Genomic DNA, 20617 nt, shown 5'->3' with positions numbered 1-20617 from the left:
AAGTTGTGGGTATTATGATGTTCCTTTTTATGCTGAAGTATTTGGTGTGGGTGATGATGTGTATTGTATCACATCAGGTGGCAATAAAGTCAGGTTGTTTTATTACTGATTTTGCTAATTTTGAACATGCTTAAGATGTAGTCTTCTAGCTCTCCTTATTGTAAAGGAACATTTTCCCCTTTTAATTAATCTGTGTTGTGATATTTATAGACGATGTGAATATTACCTTTTTTTTTTTTTGATGGAGTCTTGCTCTGTTGCCAGGCTGGAGTGCAGTGGTGCAATCTCAGCCCACTGCAACCTTCACCTCCCGGGTTCAAGCAATTTCCCTGCCTCAGCCTCCCAAGTAGCTGGGATTACAGGCATGCGCCACCACGCCCAGCTAATTTTTTATATGTTAGTAGAGACAGGGTTTCACCATGTTGGCCAATATGGTCCCCATCTCCTGACCTCGTGATCTGCCCACCTCGGCCTCCCAAAGTGCTGGGATTACAGGCATGAGCCACCACACCTGGCCAATATTATCTTCTTTAACAACTTTTCATCTAGTGATTTCCCTTTCCCACTTTTTAATATTTCAGTGGATTTCATGTTTTTAAAAAATTAATCTAACACATGACGTTAATGGAAAATAACCCATTATGTTTTAATTAATGAGTTCTAATCAGTTTCTGCCACTGTCTTTTTTTCATGCTCAAATTGTCCCAAGCTTATCAGTGGTTCCCTTTCAAGCTACTTCCTATGTCCTTTTGATATAATCTCATTAGTGTTTGAGGACTCCCTTGCTTTATGCACACCAAGATTTCCAGGGTCATCTTGTTATCTTCCCTGCCCCAGACCTGTAATCAGCCATCTGTCTGAGAAGTTCTGGTTCTTTTAAGCGGGGAATAGCATTTAGAAACCAAATACGGGTGTCGGACATGCTCACTTTTAACGGAGTATCATAATTTTTAGGCCTTTTCTAAGGATAGTGTTAGGAAGTCATATTTTTTCAAAATCGTGAATTTAGTCTCATAGCTCCAATTCAAGTCCACCAGTTGTAGTAGTTTGCTGTTGGTAGTAGTATAAGTATTGTTACACTAAAGCTGTTTTGTACGTATTGTTGGATAAAGTGAATGAGCAAGTATTGCTGAGAACCTGGGTTTTCACTGTGAGAGAGGGGAGATGCAATATAGAATGTGAGAAGTGATGAAGAACCTTCTGCTCTCTTCCAACTGAACCTTTATAGGTAACCTTTATAGGTAACCACATGTATTCATTCTGGCTCATTCTTTATGTGTTTCTTCTTGCAAATATAAGCAAACTTGTATATATTTACTATTCTTACTTACAGAAAAGGTAGTATATTAGATATACTCCTTTGCACCTTGTATTTTTGTTTACTTAAGAATATATTCCAGAAATCATTCTACATTAGTTCATAGACATCTTTTTAACTATTATTATGGCTGATTTCTTACATGGCTGCATAGTACTCTGTTGTATGGTTGGATCTTGCTTTAGTTAGTCGACCTTCTGTGAATAGGAATTATTATGGAGATGTAGCTTTAGAGTAAATTCCTAGAAGAATGATTGCTGGTCAAAGAGTAAATGCATATGTAGTTGTATTAGATGTTGTCAAATTTCCTTCCATATGAGCAGCACACAGTCACTTTTAAAAGGTACATTTTTGGCCAGGCACGGTGGCTCACACCTGTAATCCCAGCACTTTGGGAGGCCGAGGCAGGGGGATCACAAGGTCAGCAGATCCAGACCATTCTGGCTAACATGGTGAAACCCCATCTCTACTAAAAACTACAAAAAATTAGCCGGGCATGTTGGCGCACGCCTGTAGTCCAGCTACTTGGGAAGCTGAGGCAGGAGAATTGCTTGAACCTGGGAGGCAGAGGTTGCAGTGAGCCGAGATTGCACCACTGCACTCCAGCCTGGGCAACAGATCGAGACTTTGTCTCAAAAAAAAAAAAAAAAAGCTTTTTTGATTTGTTACATTTGCTAATTATATGAATCAATCTAGAACTTTCTTTTGGAACAACTATAGCCTCTTTTTGCTTTTGTGTTTTGTTTTGCCTCTGCCTAACCTATTTTTTGAATCAGTTTACTTTTGTGAATTAATCTCATTCTTGCAACCTGCTTGTCACTTTTAATGATTATTAAAATCTTTCATTTTTTATTTTAATACATAGTTCATAGGAAAGTATTTCATTGCCAGTTATGAAGTCTACATGATTGTTTTAGCCTTTCATTTTTTCAGAAAGTAATATAAATCTTACTTTTCTGGAAGGTAGTATTAGATTTATTTATACATATGGAGAAAAATTTGAGGATAATTGAGTCATTCCATCACCACCATCCATGAGACAAAGACTTTACCATACCAAGTGTCTTTAAAGCATATTTGTAGAATTAAATAAAATATAGCTATACATTTTAAAAAGCTTTTTTAAAAACTTCTGGAAGGAAGGTATTATCTAATTGGACATATTACGTTTTTAATGCTGCATTTTGAGCAAATTAAAGTTGGTTATAAAAAATACTTAACTTTGGCCGGGCACGGTGGCTCACACCTGTAATTCCAGCACTTTGGGAGGCCGAGGTGGGTGGATCTCAAGGTCAGGAGATCGAGTCCCTCCTGGCTGTAACACGATGAAACCCCATCTCTACTAAAAATACAAAAAATACAAAAAATTAGGCATGGTGGTGGGTGCCTGTAGTCCCAGCTACTCTGGAGGCTGAGGCAGGAGAATGGTGTGAACCTGGGAGGCAGAGACTGCAGTGAGTTGAGATTGCACCATTGCACCCCAGCCTGGGCAACAGAGTGAGACACGTCTCAAAAAAAAAAAAAAAGTACTTACCTTTTGGAGAGCACAGAACAAAAACATTGTCCTAGAAATAGGGAAGATCAAAAGGGGAACTTACAGTTCAGTCAGAGACAACCTTAAGATTATGTGAGAATGCTATTTTCTTTTTGTCAAGAAATTTTGTCTACTAAACATCTCTAAGTAAATACTAAATACCCAGCAGAAAAGGATGGAGACTATAACAAAACAAACAAAACATAACAAAAAAAGCCTTACCTTCTGGAATCATCTCAATCACCAGAGAAATAACATTTTAATATGATTTTAACAATTTTACACATAACGTATGTTGAACATTTACACTCTGGCAGGCACTGTGATAGGCACATTATCTGTATTCTCATTTGATTTTTAAAACAATCCTCCCAAAAGGGAGATTGGTATTCACATCATGTGTCTAGTTAATACTCTAATGTCTTTCCACTCTAAAATCCCGTGGACTGTATTTCTTCCATTCGCATAGGAATAGAATTTTAAAGAGACTCTTAATATTCAGATTTTAAAACAAGTTCATTTTGATCACTAGAAATAAATGCTTATTTTAAAAATCTTTACCATGGTTTTTCAAAGCTATATGACTCGATTTGCATTTTATGGATAATTGAGATGTTACTTTGTTTTCCTGAAATTCTTGGCTCTCTGTAACTCACAGAAATTATCATTTTTGATAGGAAAATATTCTGATTTTAATCTTTCATATATTAACTTTATGTTGTAGGAATATTTCTAAAAGAGTTTCTCGGCCGGGCGCGGTGGCTCAAGCCTGTAATCCCAGCACTTTGGGAGGCCAGGACGGGCGGATCACAAGGTCAGGAGATCGAGACCATCCTGGCGAACCCGGTGAAACCCCGTCTCTACTAAAAAATACAAAAAAAGCTAGCCGGGCGAGGTGGCGGGCGCCTGTAGTCCCAGCTACTCGGGAGGCTGAGGCAGGAGAATGGCGTGAACCCGGGAGGCGGAGCTTGCAGTGAGCTGAGATCTGGCCACTGCACTCCAGCCTGGGTGACAGAGTGAGACCCTGTCTCAAAAAAAAAAAAAAAAAAAAAAGAGTTTCTCTACTTGCTGTTCCCTATAAAAAACAGATGTAGATCTAGATAACATATAGCACATAGGTTTTCCTGACTGTATAACCTGTGCTAGAGTACTGTTATCACATATTCTTACACATAACACGTGTATACATGCATTAGCGAGTGAACACAGATGCTGAATTTCTAAATTTTTTTGTTGATATCCCTGCAAGGGGCAAACTCTTGTTAGAGAGAAAGAGTAGAAGTCACCTGATTGTAGCTCCCAGGTCAATGATAATGATATAGGTAGCTTTTCTGACTGTAGATATTTTTTCATTTTCTTTTCTTTTCTTTTTTTTTTTTTTTAGTCACTGCTCTGGGTGACTGCTCAGGGTGGTTTCCTTAACAAAAGTCTTGTTTGCCACTCACTGCTTCTGTTTCTTTTTCCAATTTCTGCTAACTTCTGCAATTTGCTTCTTGTGTTATCTGTTCTTTCCCTCCTCTTAACTCTTCCTAATTTTCCTATTTTCTGTAGCTCCACCTATGTTCCTCTGTTGTGTGAGAAATGGCAGTCCTACGAAAGACATTGGTCAGCTTGTCAAACTAAAAGCAACAGTGTGATTGGCTGACGATCATAGTATTTTATTTGATCTCATTATTAAAACAAACAGGCAAAAAATTCTGAGGATACTTTCCCTGATTATAAAAGTAATACCTATTCATTGTGTTAAATTTAGGAGATATAGAAAAGAGAAATCACATGTAAATGATGGTTACTTTATGGTATGTTCCTGTATTTAAAAATTATTCTCATTTTTTGGTCTGTGCATATGTACTTTTAGAGACAAAAGTTTGATCTATGGGCATATTCTATTGTAACCCTCTTTTTTCACTTAAGAATATAGTGTATGCATCTTTATATGTACCATATAGTGTTTCTAAAAATAGATTTTCATTTAGCAAAGACTTTAAAACTTTCCTTCAAAATCAGAGTTCAACAAAAAGCCCCAAAATTCGGAAAGGCAAGACATTGGCTAGATTTGCAATTAATGTTCATTGGTTCATTATAATAGTAGCTGATATTGGCTGGGCGCGGTGGCTCACGCCTGTAATCCCAGCACTTTGGGAGGCCGAGGTGGGTGGATCACGAAGTCAGTAGATCGAGACCATCCTGGCTAACACGGTGAAACCCCGTCTGTACTAAAAATACAAAAAATTAGCCGAGTGTGGTACCATGCACCTGGAGTCCTAGCCACTTGGGAGGCTGAGACAGGAGAATCTCTTGAACCCAGGAGGCGGAGGTTGTGGTGAGTCAAGATTGTGCTACTGCACTCAGCCTGGGCAACAGAGCAAGACTCAGTCTAAAAAAAAACAGAAAAGAAAAAAACTGCTGTCTATTGAATTTTACCATGTGTCAGACACTGTGATAAGTATTTATTGAAGTGATCTGCTTTGATTCTTCTAGCATCTTTTGTGCTCAATACTTTATGTGCATTAGCTAATTTAATTCTTAGACCACGAAGTAGGAGCTATTATATTATTCACATTACAGTACACAAACAGAGGCACATTTTGTCCCAGTTCACCTAGCCTGGTTAGTGACAGAGCTAGAATGAAACCCGGGCAGTCTTGATTTCAGTAGGCACTCCTGTATGCTCCGTACTATCCTGTCTATTCCTAGGCACTAGGGATCGCTTTCCTTACTTTCACTTTACTTTCTTATATTTTGTTTTTAAGTTTAGAATTGGAGGAGTGTTCTGGTTATTGAAGTAACTTTAGTGAATTTGTAATATAAAAGGTTGGTAAATAATCATAAAGTATTCAAGATTAAATTTCTTACCTAAACAATTTATGTTGCAGTACATATGAAGAATACACATCTATTTTTTATATATTTAGGGGGTGTAGATATGTAAATTCATATTTTATACTGTTTTCTAATCATTTCAAGTTATTTGGTCTGATTTTTATAAGATAGGACTAGATTATTAGTATTTATATCTTATAAAGTACATAACAAAAAATATATTCTAAGAGAATCTAAAGGGTTCTTTCTTCATTTTCTTCTTTGCTTATGATTGCATTAGTACTATTACCTAATATAATATTATTTGTAATACTATTTTGAGTGTCTTTGCAGGAATGTATTTAGACCACTTTCTATTTTGAGAGGATTTGTATCATTGAAACTAAACAATATAACCGGAGAGGGAAGGAGTGATGATGTCACTGCCAGTCTGTGCCTGGGTTCCCACTCTGACATGCAGACCAAGGGCCTCTAGGCAGTCTGTATATTAATTATTCTCGAAGATTATTTCTTTTTTTAGATTAAAAAAATGTGAATTCCCAAAATTGTCTTTCTATACCTTATTTTGGAGTTCACTACTGTAAATTTAACAGCAAACTACACTTTTCATTACTCAGATTATCTTTATCATGATATGTTGAGGCAGATATTAAAATTAATGTCTCGGCCAGGCACGATGGCTCACTCCTGTAATCCCAACACTTTGGGAGGCCAAGATGGGCAGATCATGAGGTCAAGAGATCGAGACCATCCTGGCCAACATGGTGAAACCCCCTCTCTACTAAAAATACAAAAATTAGCTGGGCATGGTGGCATGTGCCCGTAGTCCCAGCTACTCGGGAGGCTGAGGCAGGAGAATCTCCTGAACCCAGGAGGCGGAGGTTGCAGTGAGCCGAGATGGCGCCACTGCACTCCAGCTTGGCAACAGAGTGAGACTCTGTCTCGAAAAAACAAAATATAAATAAAAAAATATATATATATATATATATATATATGTATATATATCTCATGAATTTACAATGCGTTTTGGTGGCTGTAATGGGGTTAAAGTGACATATATGTGATTGGAGCTTTCATGTGTATTCCCTATAAGCTGTCCTACAGTTTTTTTTCTGCAAAGTCAGAAAGTGTAAAGCAGCAAATCTTTGTGGCTTCTAACTGGCTTACTGTGTTTAGATTGCTCAATTGCAAATTATATCTGCAGTGTGAACGTCAGTCCTTGTGACTTTCAACTTGGGACTCAAATTTGAGCCCACCATTATTTTTTCTTCTTATGGTTCCCAACACTTATGACATATTTCTTCCTCTTGGCAGTCACTGAGACCTCTGAATCCCCAGTTTCAACCCCTCTAAAGAATCACCACCCATTCCATCATTCATTCATTCAACAAACATTACTGACCACCTACTGCAGTGCATGCTAGATACTGTTCTTGATGTGGTTGTAGCAGTGAACCAAAGAAGTAAAAATATAGTAATAGTATTTTCTAGAGTGAGTTCCTATTTTTCAAATAGAATATACTTGCGTATTCCCAAATATACCTTACAAATTTGACGAATAACTGTATAAATGTTTTTGCATGATCTGACTGACCAATTTTATCTTATTTAGATTTAATCCTCCCTCCCAAAAAACTGTTGATTTTATTGATATTTCTGCTTTATGGATGACCATAAGTAACTGACCCTAAGTTATATTTATTGCAGGTAAATAGAAGAGTTAGGATTTATGTTTCGATAATTCATTCCAAACCTAGGAATTTTTCACTGTGCCTTTTTCAGTATTCTTTAAATTTCAGTTCTTTAGAATTTATTTATTTATTTATTTATTTGCGTTCTGGCCCCAAGTATTCTGCATGAAGCTACAATACAGGATGGTATTGGCTAAGAATGAAGATTCTTACTCATATTCACATTTGTTAACCTAATTATACTTGTTTCTACTGTAAAATGGGTGTAATAACCATGCACCTCACATGTTTGTCATGAGGCTCAAAATAGATGATCTGTATCTAAGAATTCATGTATATGAAAACATATATATGTATGAATACATATAGATGTATATATATGAGAAGAGCATAAAGAGCTACTTTTTTTTTTTATCTTTATTGCAGTGAAGGCAGGCTGCAACATTATTGGGTCATAAAGCAATTCAGTTTTATTTATTAATATTCAAGTATTAGTACCCAGAATTTGAAAAAGAAGTCACATCGCTTCTTTTCTTTTCTTTTCTTTTCTGTTTTGAGACAGAGTATTGCTCTGTAGCTCAGGCTGGAGTGCAGTGGTGCCATCTCGGCTCACTGCAACCTTTGCCTCCCAGGTTCAAGTGATTTTCCTGCCTCAGCTTCCCAAGTAGCTAAGATTACAGGCACCTGCCACCACGCCTGGCTAATTTTTGTGCTTTTAGTAGAGATATTTCACCATGTTGGCCATGCTGGTCTCGAACTTCCAACCTTCAGTGATCCGCCTGTCTCAGTCTTCCAAAGTGCTGGGATTACAGGCATGAGCCACTGCGTCCAGCCATCGTCACTTATTTTTTTCTTAAAGATCTCTCACTTCTCTGCCCTGTCTTTAAGTGTAGTGTATTAACATTTATATAGTTGTATGTCTTTTACTTAACAGGTACAAAATATTTAAAAGTGTTCAGGTGAATGAATTTTCAAGTCTCTGTTCTTTGAATTTTATTTCAGTGCTGCAGGTGGAGAAATTTTCAACCTGTGTTTACCTGAGTTGGCTGAAATGGTTTCTGAAAATGATGTTATCAGACTCGTTAAACAAATACTTGAAGGAGTTTGTTATCTACATCAGAATAACATTGTACACCTCGATTTAAAGGTAACGTAACATGTGATTTAAAGTAATGCAACATCTGTGTTGTTCTTCTGCTCTTAGTATGCACAATTGCAAACTGGTATTAACAGGAAACAATGGTTGGTTCCTGGTTGTCGAGACTGCACTGGTGTGCTCTTTGCTTACCTGTGTGCTACATGGCCTTAATTTTATATTGGCAGAAAGGAGAAGACTGCATGTGTGAGCAGCTCAATTTACTGGGCTCTTAAAATGCATCATTCCTGTGTTCTAATCCTACATTAGATGGAATTATTCCATTCCATCCCACTCTTGCAACCACATCCTGGACCTTCTTATTTTAAAATGCCGTCTATCTCTGAATTGCTCAATTATGTAATCTCCATCCCTGAAAATAAATCCTGCTAATCCTTATTCATTTGCTGCTATTACTTTCATTCATTTTTGTCTTGAGATTTTCAGTCTTTTGGCTCCTTCCAGATCATTCAGGCTGTTTACCCAAGCCCTGAACCTCTAGTCTCTGATCTCCATCTCTCATGTTATCCTTTTCTCCTTCTCCATCTCTCATGTTGTTATCCTTTCTCCTTATCCTTCCTCCATAGCCACACAAGGACCTTAAGATCTGAATCAGTCTGTCTCTCATTTCTTAAGCATTAGATTCTTCTATTTTTATGTGGTCTCCTTGCATGATCCTTTGGCTTCTACTACCACTTTAATAATAATAATAATTCAAAAATCTCTACCTACAGCCCAGGCCTCTCTCTTAATTTCCAAATCCTCTTACCGCTTCTTCAAAAGATAAAACCCTGTAGTTCTGTTTTGGGCCCCACTATGGAGCCAAGGGGACAGTATTTACCATCTAGTATCCCTGCTATTTCCCCAACTGATAAAATATTGGAAAAGAAGCCAAGATAATCATGCTCCCACCAGCTTCCTGTTGGGTCATTTTCCTGCTAACATCAACCCAAGTACATTACATAGCATCGCATAGCCCTTGAAGTCCGGGATGGCATATAAACCTGTGATTGACAACAACACCTTTACCTTTTCTCCTGTACCTTTACCTTTTCTCCTGTAATAGGCCCTGTGCTTTAATAATAAGCATGAGATTGTCCCAAAGTTAAGTGACTGTTATAATTCTTTGCACAGATTTTGGGAGCAGCACCTTGGCAAAGGTACGGGTTATGACAGCAGCAGGGAACTTTGTAATAGGCCGTGGGCCTGCGATAGTAGTAAAGCAAAGTCACGTGGTTCTAGGAGGCAGTGGGTGAGGTGTACTATGCCTCTTACTGTCTAAGCTAAAGCCAGGGAACAGTCAGACCCAGCTCATCCAGAATCATCACATTGTACTGAACCATTTTTCGTTTCTGGAAATGTTTACATGCTCATTCCTTCATGCCTTCTTTAGTGCTGCTCCCTAGAGCACCTTTCTGTTCTTTTTTTTTTTTTTTCAATTCTTTAGAATGTATTTATTTGTTTGCGTTCTGGCCCCAAGTATTCTGCATGAAGCTACAATACAGGATGGTATTGGCTAAGAATGAAGATTCTAACTCATATTCAAGTTTGTTAACCTAATTGTACTTGTTTCTACTGTAAAATGGGTGTAATAACCATGCACCTCACATGTTTAACTGCACCCAGCTACCCAGAGCACCTTTCTAACCAGCATACTCTTTCTCAGCTTAAGCATCATCTGTACTGCAAAGCCTTCTTGGAATTTCTTATTGACAGAATGAGGTAGTCTTTTTATTACTGAGTATTCTATATCTTAATCTTTCCATGTAACTTCTTTTTTCTTCAAACCTAGAATCCTTTTTGGGTGTGGTTTTGGCTTTATGCATCATTGAATAATAGCTCCTCCGAAGTAGTAAGTCAGTAAATGTTTGATGCATGACTCAATATACTCAAATTATATTGACTCATGACTCAAGTGATGATTCCACTTAATATACCTCCCATCTGAGACTAGTATGCTTTTATTGTATATTACTTATGTTTTTGTTGTACTTTATTTAGCCACAGAATATATTACTGAGCAGCATATACCCTCTCGGCGACATTAAAATAGTAGATTTTGGAATGTCTCGAAAAATAGGGAATGCGTGTGAACTTCGGGAAATCATGGGAACACCAGAATATTTAGGTAAGAATTTCCTTTTATTTTCTATGCCATTTTGAAATTTATTAAGTAAATGATACCTCTGTAGAACTATATTTTAGAGCATGTAATTCGATTCAGTTAATAGGATTTAATTGGTTCAAGTATTTTGATACATTAAAACTTGGTTACGACACATTTAAATGAAATGTATTGAATAAAAGTATGAAACATGTACAGCAATTCAGGGGACACTGAATATGTAAGTGTACAAGTTGAACATTTGTGTATAAAGGCTTTGTACATAAGGAAAAAAGAAACGAGTAAGAGGGAAGTTAGGGAAAAAGAGAAAAATGGAAAAAGAAAAAATGCAACAGTCAAGTGGCCCATGATTGTCTTTGATGCCTGGCTGTTGGCTAGATCTCACTTCTATTTCTCTCTGGTCCCAATTCCAGAGCTGTTCGCAATACAGATATCTTCAGTTTAAACTTACAGGAATTGTTAGCTGGCCTCCCCATTTTTATTGCTGCTGCTTTAAAATATAAGGTTTTGCATAGGATTGTGAAAGTAGGGTTTTGAAGAAGAGTGCCAAAAAGAACCTTTGATTAGGTAATCTTGGTATATTGTATGAAATCAACAAATTAGATTATGCATATGAAAGGTTTTTAAGTTGTATGAAGCAGCATATAAATTTGAAGTATTTTAACTTACAATCTTTTTACCTTTTTTTGTTTGTTGTTCATACTGACGTCCCCCTGTGGACATTGAAAAGATACAGTTAAACAGAACAGATGTGACTCAGCTAGGCAGCTGTCTTTTCCAAAAATAAAAAACAGAGAAAATTACTAACTTTTGAATGCTAACTGGGGTCCTAGAATAAATGAATGTAATTATTGGTAACACAGCTCACAGACATATGTGAAAATGTTGTAGGTGGTTTAACAGAAGCTGACTGTATATGATTTAAAGACTTTATTAATAAAAATGTTAGGCTTTAGGAAACAGTTTCTCTTTGGAGAAATTATGAAACCGTATTATGAAACAAACTTATTTTTCACTCATAAATCCTAGTTTGAACTCTACTAATTTGAAATAATATGGTAATGTTTAGAAATCATAGAGAATTTATTTTGCACTTTTTTTGGCAAGTGAAGACAGCAGAAAATTAATCACTTTGGAAATTAGGTCCTTGATAATTTAAGAGGAATGTTTAATCCACTTGAAAATCTAGCATTTCTGGCCAGGTACGGTGGCTCACACCTATAATCCCAGCACTTTGGGAGGCCAAGGTGAGTGGATCACTTGAAGTCAGGAGTTCGAGACCAGCCTGACCAGCATGTTGAAACCCTGTCTCTACTAAAAATACAAAATTAGCCAGGCATGGTGGCGCATGTCTGTAGTCCCACCTACTTGGGGAGCTGAGGCAGGAGAATCGCTTGAATCCAAGAGGCGGAGGTTGCAGTGAGCTGAGATCATGCCATTTGTACTCTAGCCTGGGCAATAAGAGCGAAACTCCGTCTCAAAAAAAGAAAAAAAAAAATCTAGCATTTCTGAGCAACAAACTTTGCTCATAATGTCATTGCAGATGCACATGATTCTATTACCCCAAAAGAAAAACCTAAATTAGTCTAATAAAATAATGCAAATTAATTCCAAAGTAATAAAACTAAATTTTTTTTTAAAATTCTAGCTTCTAACATTTTACTTTTTTATAATTGTTTTTTCTGAGATTAAACTTAATGAGTTTTAACTACCTAGCCACTAGATACTCCAAGAATAGTATCCGTGTTTTTGAACCATCTGATCATATAATTTACTCAATATTAGGGATGTTTAAATGTCCAATCACAAGATAATTAATACTGTGCTAAATTTCTATCATCTTATGTCACTAGACTTTCCAAAATTAAATCCAGTTATAATTTTTTTTTTTCCCCCCGAGATGGAGTCTCACTCTGTTGCCCAGGCTAGAGTGCAGTGGTGGGATCTCAGCTTACTGCAACCTGTGCCTTCCTGGTTCAAGGGATTCTCCTGCCTCAGCCTCCTGAATAGCTGGGATTACAGGCATGTGCCATCACACCTGGTTAATTTTTGTATTTTGAGTAGAAGCAAGGTTTCACCATGTTAGCCAGGCTGGTCTTGACTGTGACCTCAGGTGATCCACCTGCCTTGTCCTCTCAAAGTGCTGAGATTACAGGCATGAGCCATCATGCCTGGTCCCAGTTATAATGTAATATAAAGTGATTTTCTTGTTTTAAAATTTGTCAGTATTGAATTTAAATTTTATCTTCTCTTTCAGCTCCAGAAATCCTGAACTATGATCCCATTACCACAGCAACAGATATGTGGTAAGATTTTGTTAGTTACCTAAATACTTCTGTATGGAAAGTTGGGAAATGTATATTCTGAGATTCTTTGACTCCAAGAGTAAATAATAAGGCTTTCTTCAAAAGATTTTATTTGAATATCATTATTATGCTACAGGAAAATATTTACGTATCCATTCTTTTTAAATAATACTTAAGTTCTGAGCCAAAAGTATGGAAATAAATAGGAAAATCTCTCTCTGTGATGAAAACTCAGTTGAGTAAAAGAACAAAATAACTGCAGTACAGTGCTACGTGTTTTAGGATAAAGGTGAAATGCTTAATAAGCATAGAAGCAGCAGCAGACAGTCTATTGCTGGGCTCCACCTCATGAAGGGAGACATCTGATCTACGTCTAAAAGAGTTGGCCAGGAGTGGTGGTTTAACACCTGTAATCCCAGCACTTTGGGAGGCCAAGGCAGGCAGATCATCAGGTCAGGAGTTCGAGACCAGTCCGGCCAACATAGCAAAGCCCCATCTCTACTAAAAATATGAAAATCAGCCAGATGTGGTGGCGCGTATCTGTAATCCCAGCTACTCAGGAGGCTGAGGCAGGAGAATCAATTGAACTGGGGAGGCAGAGGTTGCAGTGAGCCGAGATCATGCTATTGTACTCCAGCCTGGGTGACCAAAAAAAAAAAAAGCTAGAAGAAGGTATTTGTTAAGCAGAATAATGAGGTCAGGCCCACCCAAAAATGTACTTTTATGAGAGTACGTCTCTGGGAAATTGTGAGTTTTTGTGGCTAGCAAAGAGAGAATATGATAGGGAATAGAACCAGAACTGATACTGGAGCTTCAGTTGAGACCGCAAAGGGGACTGACTCCACAGACCAGGTGGAAGGTTTAGACCTTTTCTGTGTTCTGTGGAACTGCTCATGCGTTTGCCCAGGAAAAAAGATGATATGGCTAAATAAGTTGGTGAAACATGTACTATATTGTCTTTTTCTGGCTCCTGGGCACCAGACTTGCCATTAACATATTTACAGATTTTAAAATGTTTACAGTGAAAAAATTTGCCTGCCCAGCTTTGTGCTTCGCCAAACTTGCAGCCTCTATTTGCGCAGAACCTCTCTTTACATCTCACAAGTCATTACTTTGCCATTGGAAACCATTTAGGAAATGCTGCAGCAGCTTTGTGTATTCCACAGCAGGTATCTATGTGAAGGATAGATGGTAGCAATAATATTATTTATTGAATACATTGTATTTATATAACACGTGCATTCCCTTGTATTCTCTTTCTGTGAGGCACACTTTGAGATCATTATTTTAGTTTTAATAATATAGGAACTTTGAAAAGCAATGTAAGTCTGTAGTTTAACCGTACCAGTTTTGAGGAGAGGAGTATGTTGAATGTCGATTATACTTTATATAAATGTTTAAAAATTAATATACATTTTAAGTTCCCCTCCCTTGTTTTTCAGGAATATTGGTATAATAGCATATATGTTGTTAACTCACACATCACCGTTTGTGGGAGAAGATAATCAAGAAACATACCTCAATATTTCTCAAGTTAATGTTGATTATTCAGAAGAAACTTTTTCATCAGTTTCACAGCTGGCCACAGATTTTATTAAGAGCCTTTTAGTAAAAAATCCAGAGTAAGTAATAATTTGTTTAAATATGATTACAGATTTGTTTAAATACTATTACAAAATAAATAATATATGCCTATCAAGAAAAGTATATTCTAAAATAGTATAAAATTATTAGAAGTATGCTCAAGTTCTAGGTAAAATGAAGAGAGAGGTGGTATGAGCAATCATTAACAAATACATAACTTCAGATACAAAATATACAACAGGGGATTTTGAAGTGAAGAAAAGATTTGAGTTATTTCTCTCACAACCCACTACTAATCTCTGAAATTACCTAAAATAATCAGACATAGAAATTTACGGTACACATGGCTGGTTATAAGACTTTATTGTAAATGATTTATAAATAATTTTACTTACATAACAAGTATCATTTACTGATTGTGAAATCTTGAAGGATTGGATGCCCTTTGACAGCCTTACAAAAGAAGCGAGTCAGCTGGGCATGGTGGCTCATGCCTCTATTCCCAGCACTTTGGGAGGCCACAGTGGCCAGATTATGAGGTCAGGAGTTCGAGACCAGCCTGGCCAATATGGTGAAACCCCATCTCTACTAAAAATACAAAATGTTAGCTGGGCATGGTGGCGTGCGCCTATAGTTCCAGCTACTCAGGAGGCTGAGGCAGGAGAATTGCTTGAATCTGGAAGGCAGGTGTTGCAGTGAGCTGAGATCGCACCACTGCACTCCAGCCTGGGTGACAGAGTGAGACTCCATTGCAAAAAAAAAAAAAAAAAAAAAATTATTTGGAGAGCAGTTAAACACCATCTTTCAAAATATAAAGACCCAGTAACTTTACTAGTAACTCATCCTATGAAAATAATTAGAGAAGCTCCCAAAAAACATTTTCTCAATATTCATTGCAGCATATTTATGATAGCAAAATGCTGGAAGCTTCAATGGGCATCTGGTTAAATAAATTATGGTGTATCCATATGGAAAAGTACTAAATAATACAGCTGTTAATAAATATGTTAACTCTGTACTGATGTGAAAAAATGCTTGAAATGCATTATTGAGCGAGTGAAGAAAGCCAATTGCAGAAACGGAGTATGTGAAGCCGTCTGTGTGTGTGTGTATGTATGTGTGCATATATGTTTGTGTGTATGTATATGGACATATATGTAGAAAAAATATCTGGAGGTGGGATGGGGGAATGAAAAAACAAAATAATTTTACTTTTTACCTTCATGAGAGATAATATGGTGTAATGCTTAAAAGCACAGACGCTAGAGTCAAAGTTCCACTTAACCATTTACAGGTTAGGAGATTTGGGGTAAATTTCAAGCCTCCTGGTACCCTACTTTGCATATTTGTTAAATGAGGGGAATAATAGTACCCATTTCGTTAGTTTCTTGTGATTGTTGAATGAGTATTTGAAGCATATAGAATAGTCCCTGGCATATAACTAAGCATTCAGTAAAAGTTAGCTGCTATTATCATTATTATTCTCTTCTGTACTATTTGGATTTTATATTATGAGTATGTTTTATTTTCACAATAATTAAAAAATATGTCTATATTCTATCCAACTGAAGACATTTTCAACTTGATTTTTAATTCTCAATTTTCCCTTTCTGCTTTCTTTCAAAGGAAAAGACCAACAGCAGAGATATGCCTTTCTCATTCTTGGCTACAGCAGTGGGACTTTGAAAACTTGTTTCACCCTGAAGAAACTTCCAGTTCCTCTCAAATTCAGGATCATTCTATAAGGTCCTCTGAAGACAAGACTTCTAAATCCTCCTGTAATGGAACCTGTGGTGATAGAGAAGACAAAGAGAATATCCCAGAGGATAGCAGCATGGTTTCCAAAAGATTTCGTTTCGATGACTCATTACCCAATCCCCATGAACTTGTTTCAGATTTGCTGTGTTAGCACTTTTTTCTTTGACTCATTTGGACTGAATTTGAAATTTTATATCCACTCCAGTGAGATTATGGTTTGTAGCTTCATATATGACATGTTTATATTGTAAATGCACTTTTGCATTGAATAATTTAGGGAGTGTTTTAATGTTAAATTACTAGTTGCTAGCATGTTATGGTTTCATATCCTGAGATAGCTCTGCAGATAAGAAAATATTTAAATAGATGACAAAAAGCAAAATTGTACATGTATGTGAGTTTACATGTTAATGAAATAAGTTCAAATGAACTTATCACAATGTTTTGCATATCAACAAAAAAAGTGGCTTGAGTTTTATTATGGTTGGTATAAACTGAACGCAAGACATTGGACTTTAAGGGGTTCTCTCTCTAAGGTGACTCTTATACCATGCCTTATCAACATAATTTGTATTGGAAAGCATTATGAAGTTTAAGCCAAAGTAATTTCTACTTTATAGATGCTCAAGAGACATTTTACAATTGAAAATGTTTTTCAATTACAAATATTTTGAAACTGCATAAGATTTTCATTCTCTATGGTCTGTTATATGAGAGAGATCCTTTAACCAGAGCAAAGAGGGAGTTAGAAACCTGATCAGGGATATTCTTTACAAGTTGGAGCAGAGAAAAGAGTAGCATGGCTTCATTTTAACGCAAATGTCTTTTTCCTCCTCCCAACCTACTTGAGATCTGATAAGGTCTGGATGGAGATATTTGGATGCAAGTGTAGAGTTTTTTAAACCTCCAGAATTTCTAGGTAGAAGATACTTAGGTAAAGTTAAATATTCTCTATTTTTAGGCAAACATATTTATTAATTGAATATAGAAGAAAATGTTGACACACTCAGACAGCTTACTGAATTTTAGATGTCTTCTGTATCTTAGAATACAAGTCAGTCATTCAGAGTTCTAAAAGTGTGCTTAAAAAATTACAGCACCGGTAGGTCTATTAACACAGTGCCGGAGTCAGCAGTAGCAAGACTGATGTGATCATAAAACATGACGTTAGGCTCGTCTGAAGTTCTTGTGTGAAATTCCTAGTGAGTGAGGAGGCTCAGCTTAAAGCCATCTGCAGAGTGGCCCCTCATTGTGGTCTTTTGCTGGGACAAATGCAAGAAAGAGACTAGGAAGAGCAAAATGTTTGCTTATGGCTAGAGACTATATCCAGCCCTAATGATGGGGACACTTAGTCCTTTTTGGGTAATCTTTTATGAATTTTCACCTGATGACTGTTATATTGGTCTGTTATCATGTTAACTGTGATCTCATGACCGTGTTGCTGTATCAAAAGAAATATTTTGACAAACAGTAACAACAACGTGGTGTTCCCCCTTTAGACCTTTAACTTCTCAAAATTTTGGTAAGTTTCCAAATTCTTTAATAATAACTTAAAACCGTTTTGAATAACTGTCAGGTCACTTTATTTGACCACATGGTGAATTTCTTTAACATCTTTGGCATTTGTTAAGGAAAAGTTTTTTCTACTTGTATATGTGTGCACATGTGTGTATGTATAGGTGTATGTATATATCTATAGATAGATACAATACATTCTTTAGACAGTTTTCAAGATTCCTTGCTGTGGTATATGTGCTCAACTCAGGTGCCAAAGGAGTTTTGTTTGTTGTTGTTGTTGTTGTTTTTGAGACGGAGTTTCGCTCTGTCGCTCAGGTTGGAGTGCAATGGCATGATCTCAGCTCACGGCAACCTCCACCTCCCAGGTTTGAGCAATTCTCCTGTCTCAGCCTCCTGAGTAGCTGGGATTACAGGCACATGCCACCATGCCCAGCTAATTTTTGTATTTTTAGTAGAGATGGGGTTTCACCATGTTGTCCAGGCTGGTTACAAACTCCTGACTTCAAGTGATCCACCCGCCTCAGCCTCCCAATGTGCTGGGATTACAGGCGTGAGCCAGCACGCCCGCCCAGGAGCTCTCTTCTTATGACATATAAATTATGACATTTATATTCTTTATATGACTTTATATTCTCTTCTTATGACATTTAAATTCTTTAAGTAGTTTGTTGGTCCAACAAACCAGACATCGTATAATCTAAATTGAGCCCTTGTATATCTAAAACTGATGAGTTGTTTCTAAATTGTTGATTGTCCATTTACTTGCCTTTGGTATTAAGATAATGCAAGTAAAGCTTAGTAAGTCATTGGATAATGAGGAAATGATTATGTTTCTGAAGACCATATTGTATTTTTAATTTTTAGAGGAATTATGCCATCCCCCCAAAAATCAAGAAATATTTGAATTTTAAATTATAAGCTCATTTGTAAAAAGACACTTTATACCAACTTTCTCTTTCTCTGAAAATCTTAAAATAGTTTACATCTACCTTTAATTAGTAGAATACAGAGTTGTAAATTTCCATGCCTTTTTTCCTAACATTAAGTTTTGTAGTAGAAAAGCAACTAGTGGTTGCACAAAGATATAAAAATCCAGTCTTTTTACAAAGGTGTGAATTTAAATAATTTTATTGATTGAAATATGAAAATAAACCAATCATTTAAGAGCTTTTTAGCAAATGATTCAGTTCTTACTCTTTTTCTCCCAAAATTGAAAAGCATAATGTATTTCTCTGAAGAAGGAATCTAGAGAGCCCCTATGAGTGGACAGATGTCAGTAACACTTGAACACATGCAAAGATAAGTGTTATATTGTGATATTTTAAAGTTTAATTTGCTTTTTGGGTAGGATCCCTAAATAGATAGGATTTTTAAATAGATGATATATACATGGCAATTACAATTGTCATTTTAATTATTTTCCCTACAATAAAAAACCTAGCTCTGAGCAGTGAAATTGTAATGGCACTTTAAAGGAAGTAAGCCGTTAACTGTTCTCTAGTCCAGCGATCCCCAACCTTTTTGGCACTAGGGACAGGTTTTGTGGAAGACAGTTTTTCCACAGGACTGGGGGGATAGGGGGATGGTTTCAAGATGATTAAAGTGCATTACATTTATCATTAGATTCTTGTAAGGAGCATGCAACCTAGATCCCTTGCATGTGCGGTTCACAATATGATTCGAGCTCCTTTGAGAATCTAATGCCATGGCTAATCTAACAGGAAGCTGAGCTCAGGCGGTAATGCTTGGCACCGCCCCCCCGCCCCCCACTTTCTGTGCAGGCCAATCATGGCCTGGGGTTGGGGACCCCTGCTCTAGTCAGTAATGAGATAAGGTACTTGTGCCAGAATATAAATCAACACATTGCTTCCTTTATTAAAGACGTCTTGTTATTTTTAAAAAGTCAACTGAGCCAGTATGATTAGTGATGTAATTGATTTTCATTCTGGCACAAGCCTCTTTCATTCTGGACAGCTCACAAATAGTCAATGGGCCATGCTTTGAATAGCCTTCCTCTAAGCAACATTTATAAATATTGATATTTTATAACTGTTTACATTTCTTCTGTTTATTTTTGAATTTTCAATTTGATATCTTGTCCTTATTGTATAAACAACTGTACTTTAATTTCAAGTAGTAGTAAAATTATTTGACTTCAGTTTGTGGGGATTATTATCAGTTTATAATTTTATAAAAGTAGTTTAAAGAATAATTGTAAATTTTACATAAATTACAACTTCCCTGCCATGGTTTATTAAATAATAATATTGCTTGAGGCATATAGACAGACATTATTATGAGTATTCCAGTAAGAAAACTACATCAACTTGATCATTCTGGCTAAAAATTAAAAAGCACTTTTCTATATCTGTGGTTGTCATTTATTTCAAAGCATTTCTAAATCTATTGTTCTTGAAAGTATGTCTGGATGTTCTATCCTTTGACATAGGTCATCTATGAACCCTCTTTGTGTCTAATAAACATATCTGTAAAGGCATGTAAATCTGAAAACAATTATTCGCTGGCATCAAGGAGTAATTTTTAGAAAATGTCAATGAATGAATTTAACTGTACTACATGTTGCACTACAGTGCACTACATGTTACACAAAACATGAATGAGGGATTCTTCAAGATATTTATAATCTGGTTGTAGACTAAGGAACAGTCAGTTCTCATTATGCATGGTAGTTATGTTCTATAAAGTTCCCACACTTTAGTTACTAATCATTGCTCCTTGGGGAAATACAGAGTTAGGTTCCTGCAAGGCTCTGTTCATAGCATTTTAAACAATTGATCAATACATAATTTTGTGTATTTCTATTT

At 36.5% G+C, this 20617-nt stretch overlaps 1 protein-coding gene across 4 annotated transcripts in view; it reads left to right on the top strand.

Moving 5' to 3' along the window:
- Window positions 1-20290, top strand: part of STK17B (serine/threonine kinase 17b) — a 42983-nt gene extending 22693 nt beyond the window's left edge. For 3 of the 4 annotated variants that reach the window (XM_025405205.1, XM_025405206.1, XM_025405207.1), the window contains 5 exons: window positions 8369-8513; window positions 10503-10629; window positions 12884-12932; window positions 14375-14554; window positions 16143-20290. In XM_025405205.1, the coding sequence (XP_025260990.1) occupies window positions 8369-8513; window positions 10503-10629; window positions 12884-12932; window positions 14375-14554; window positions 16143-16425 (784 nt within the window). In that variant the 3' untranslated portion in view covers window positions 16426-20290. The remainder of the gene's footprint in view (window positions 1-8368; window positions 8514-10502; window positions 10630-12883; window positions 12933-14374; window positions 14555-16142) is intronic. The other variant, XM_025405204.1, reaches the window with a different exon arrangement.
- The last annotated feature ends 327 nt before the right edge of the window (window positions 20291-20617 follow it).

Source organism: Theropithecus gelada, chromosome 12 (assembly GCF_003255815.1).
Source record: "Theropithecus gelada isolate Dixy chromosome 12, Tgel_1.0, whole genome shotgun sequence".
Lineage (NCBI taxonomy): Eukaryota > Metazoa > Chordata > Mammalia > Primates > Cercopithecidae > Theropithecus > Theropithecus gelada.
This window is presented reverse-complemented; position numbering and strand designations above follow the sequence as displayed.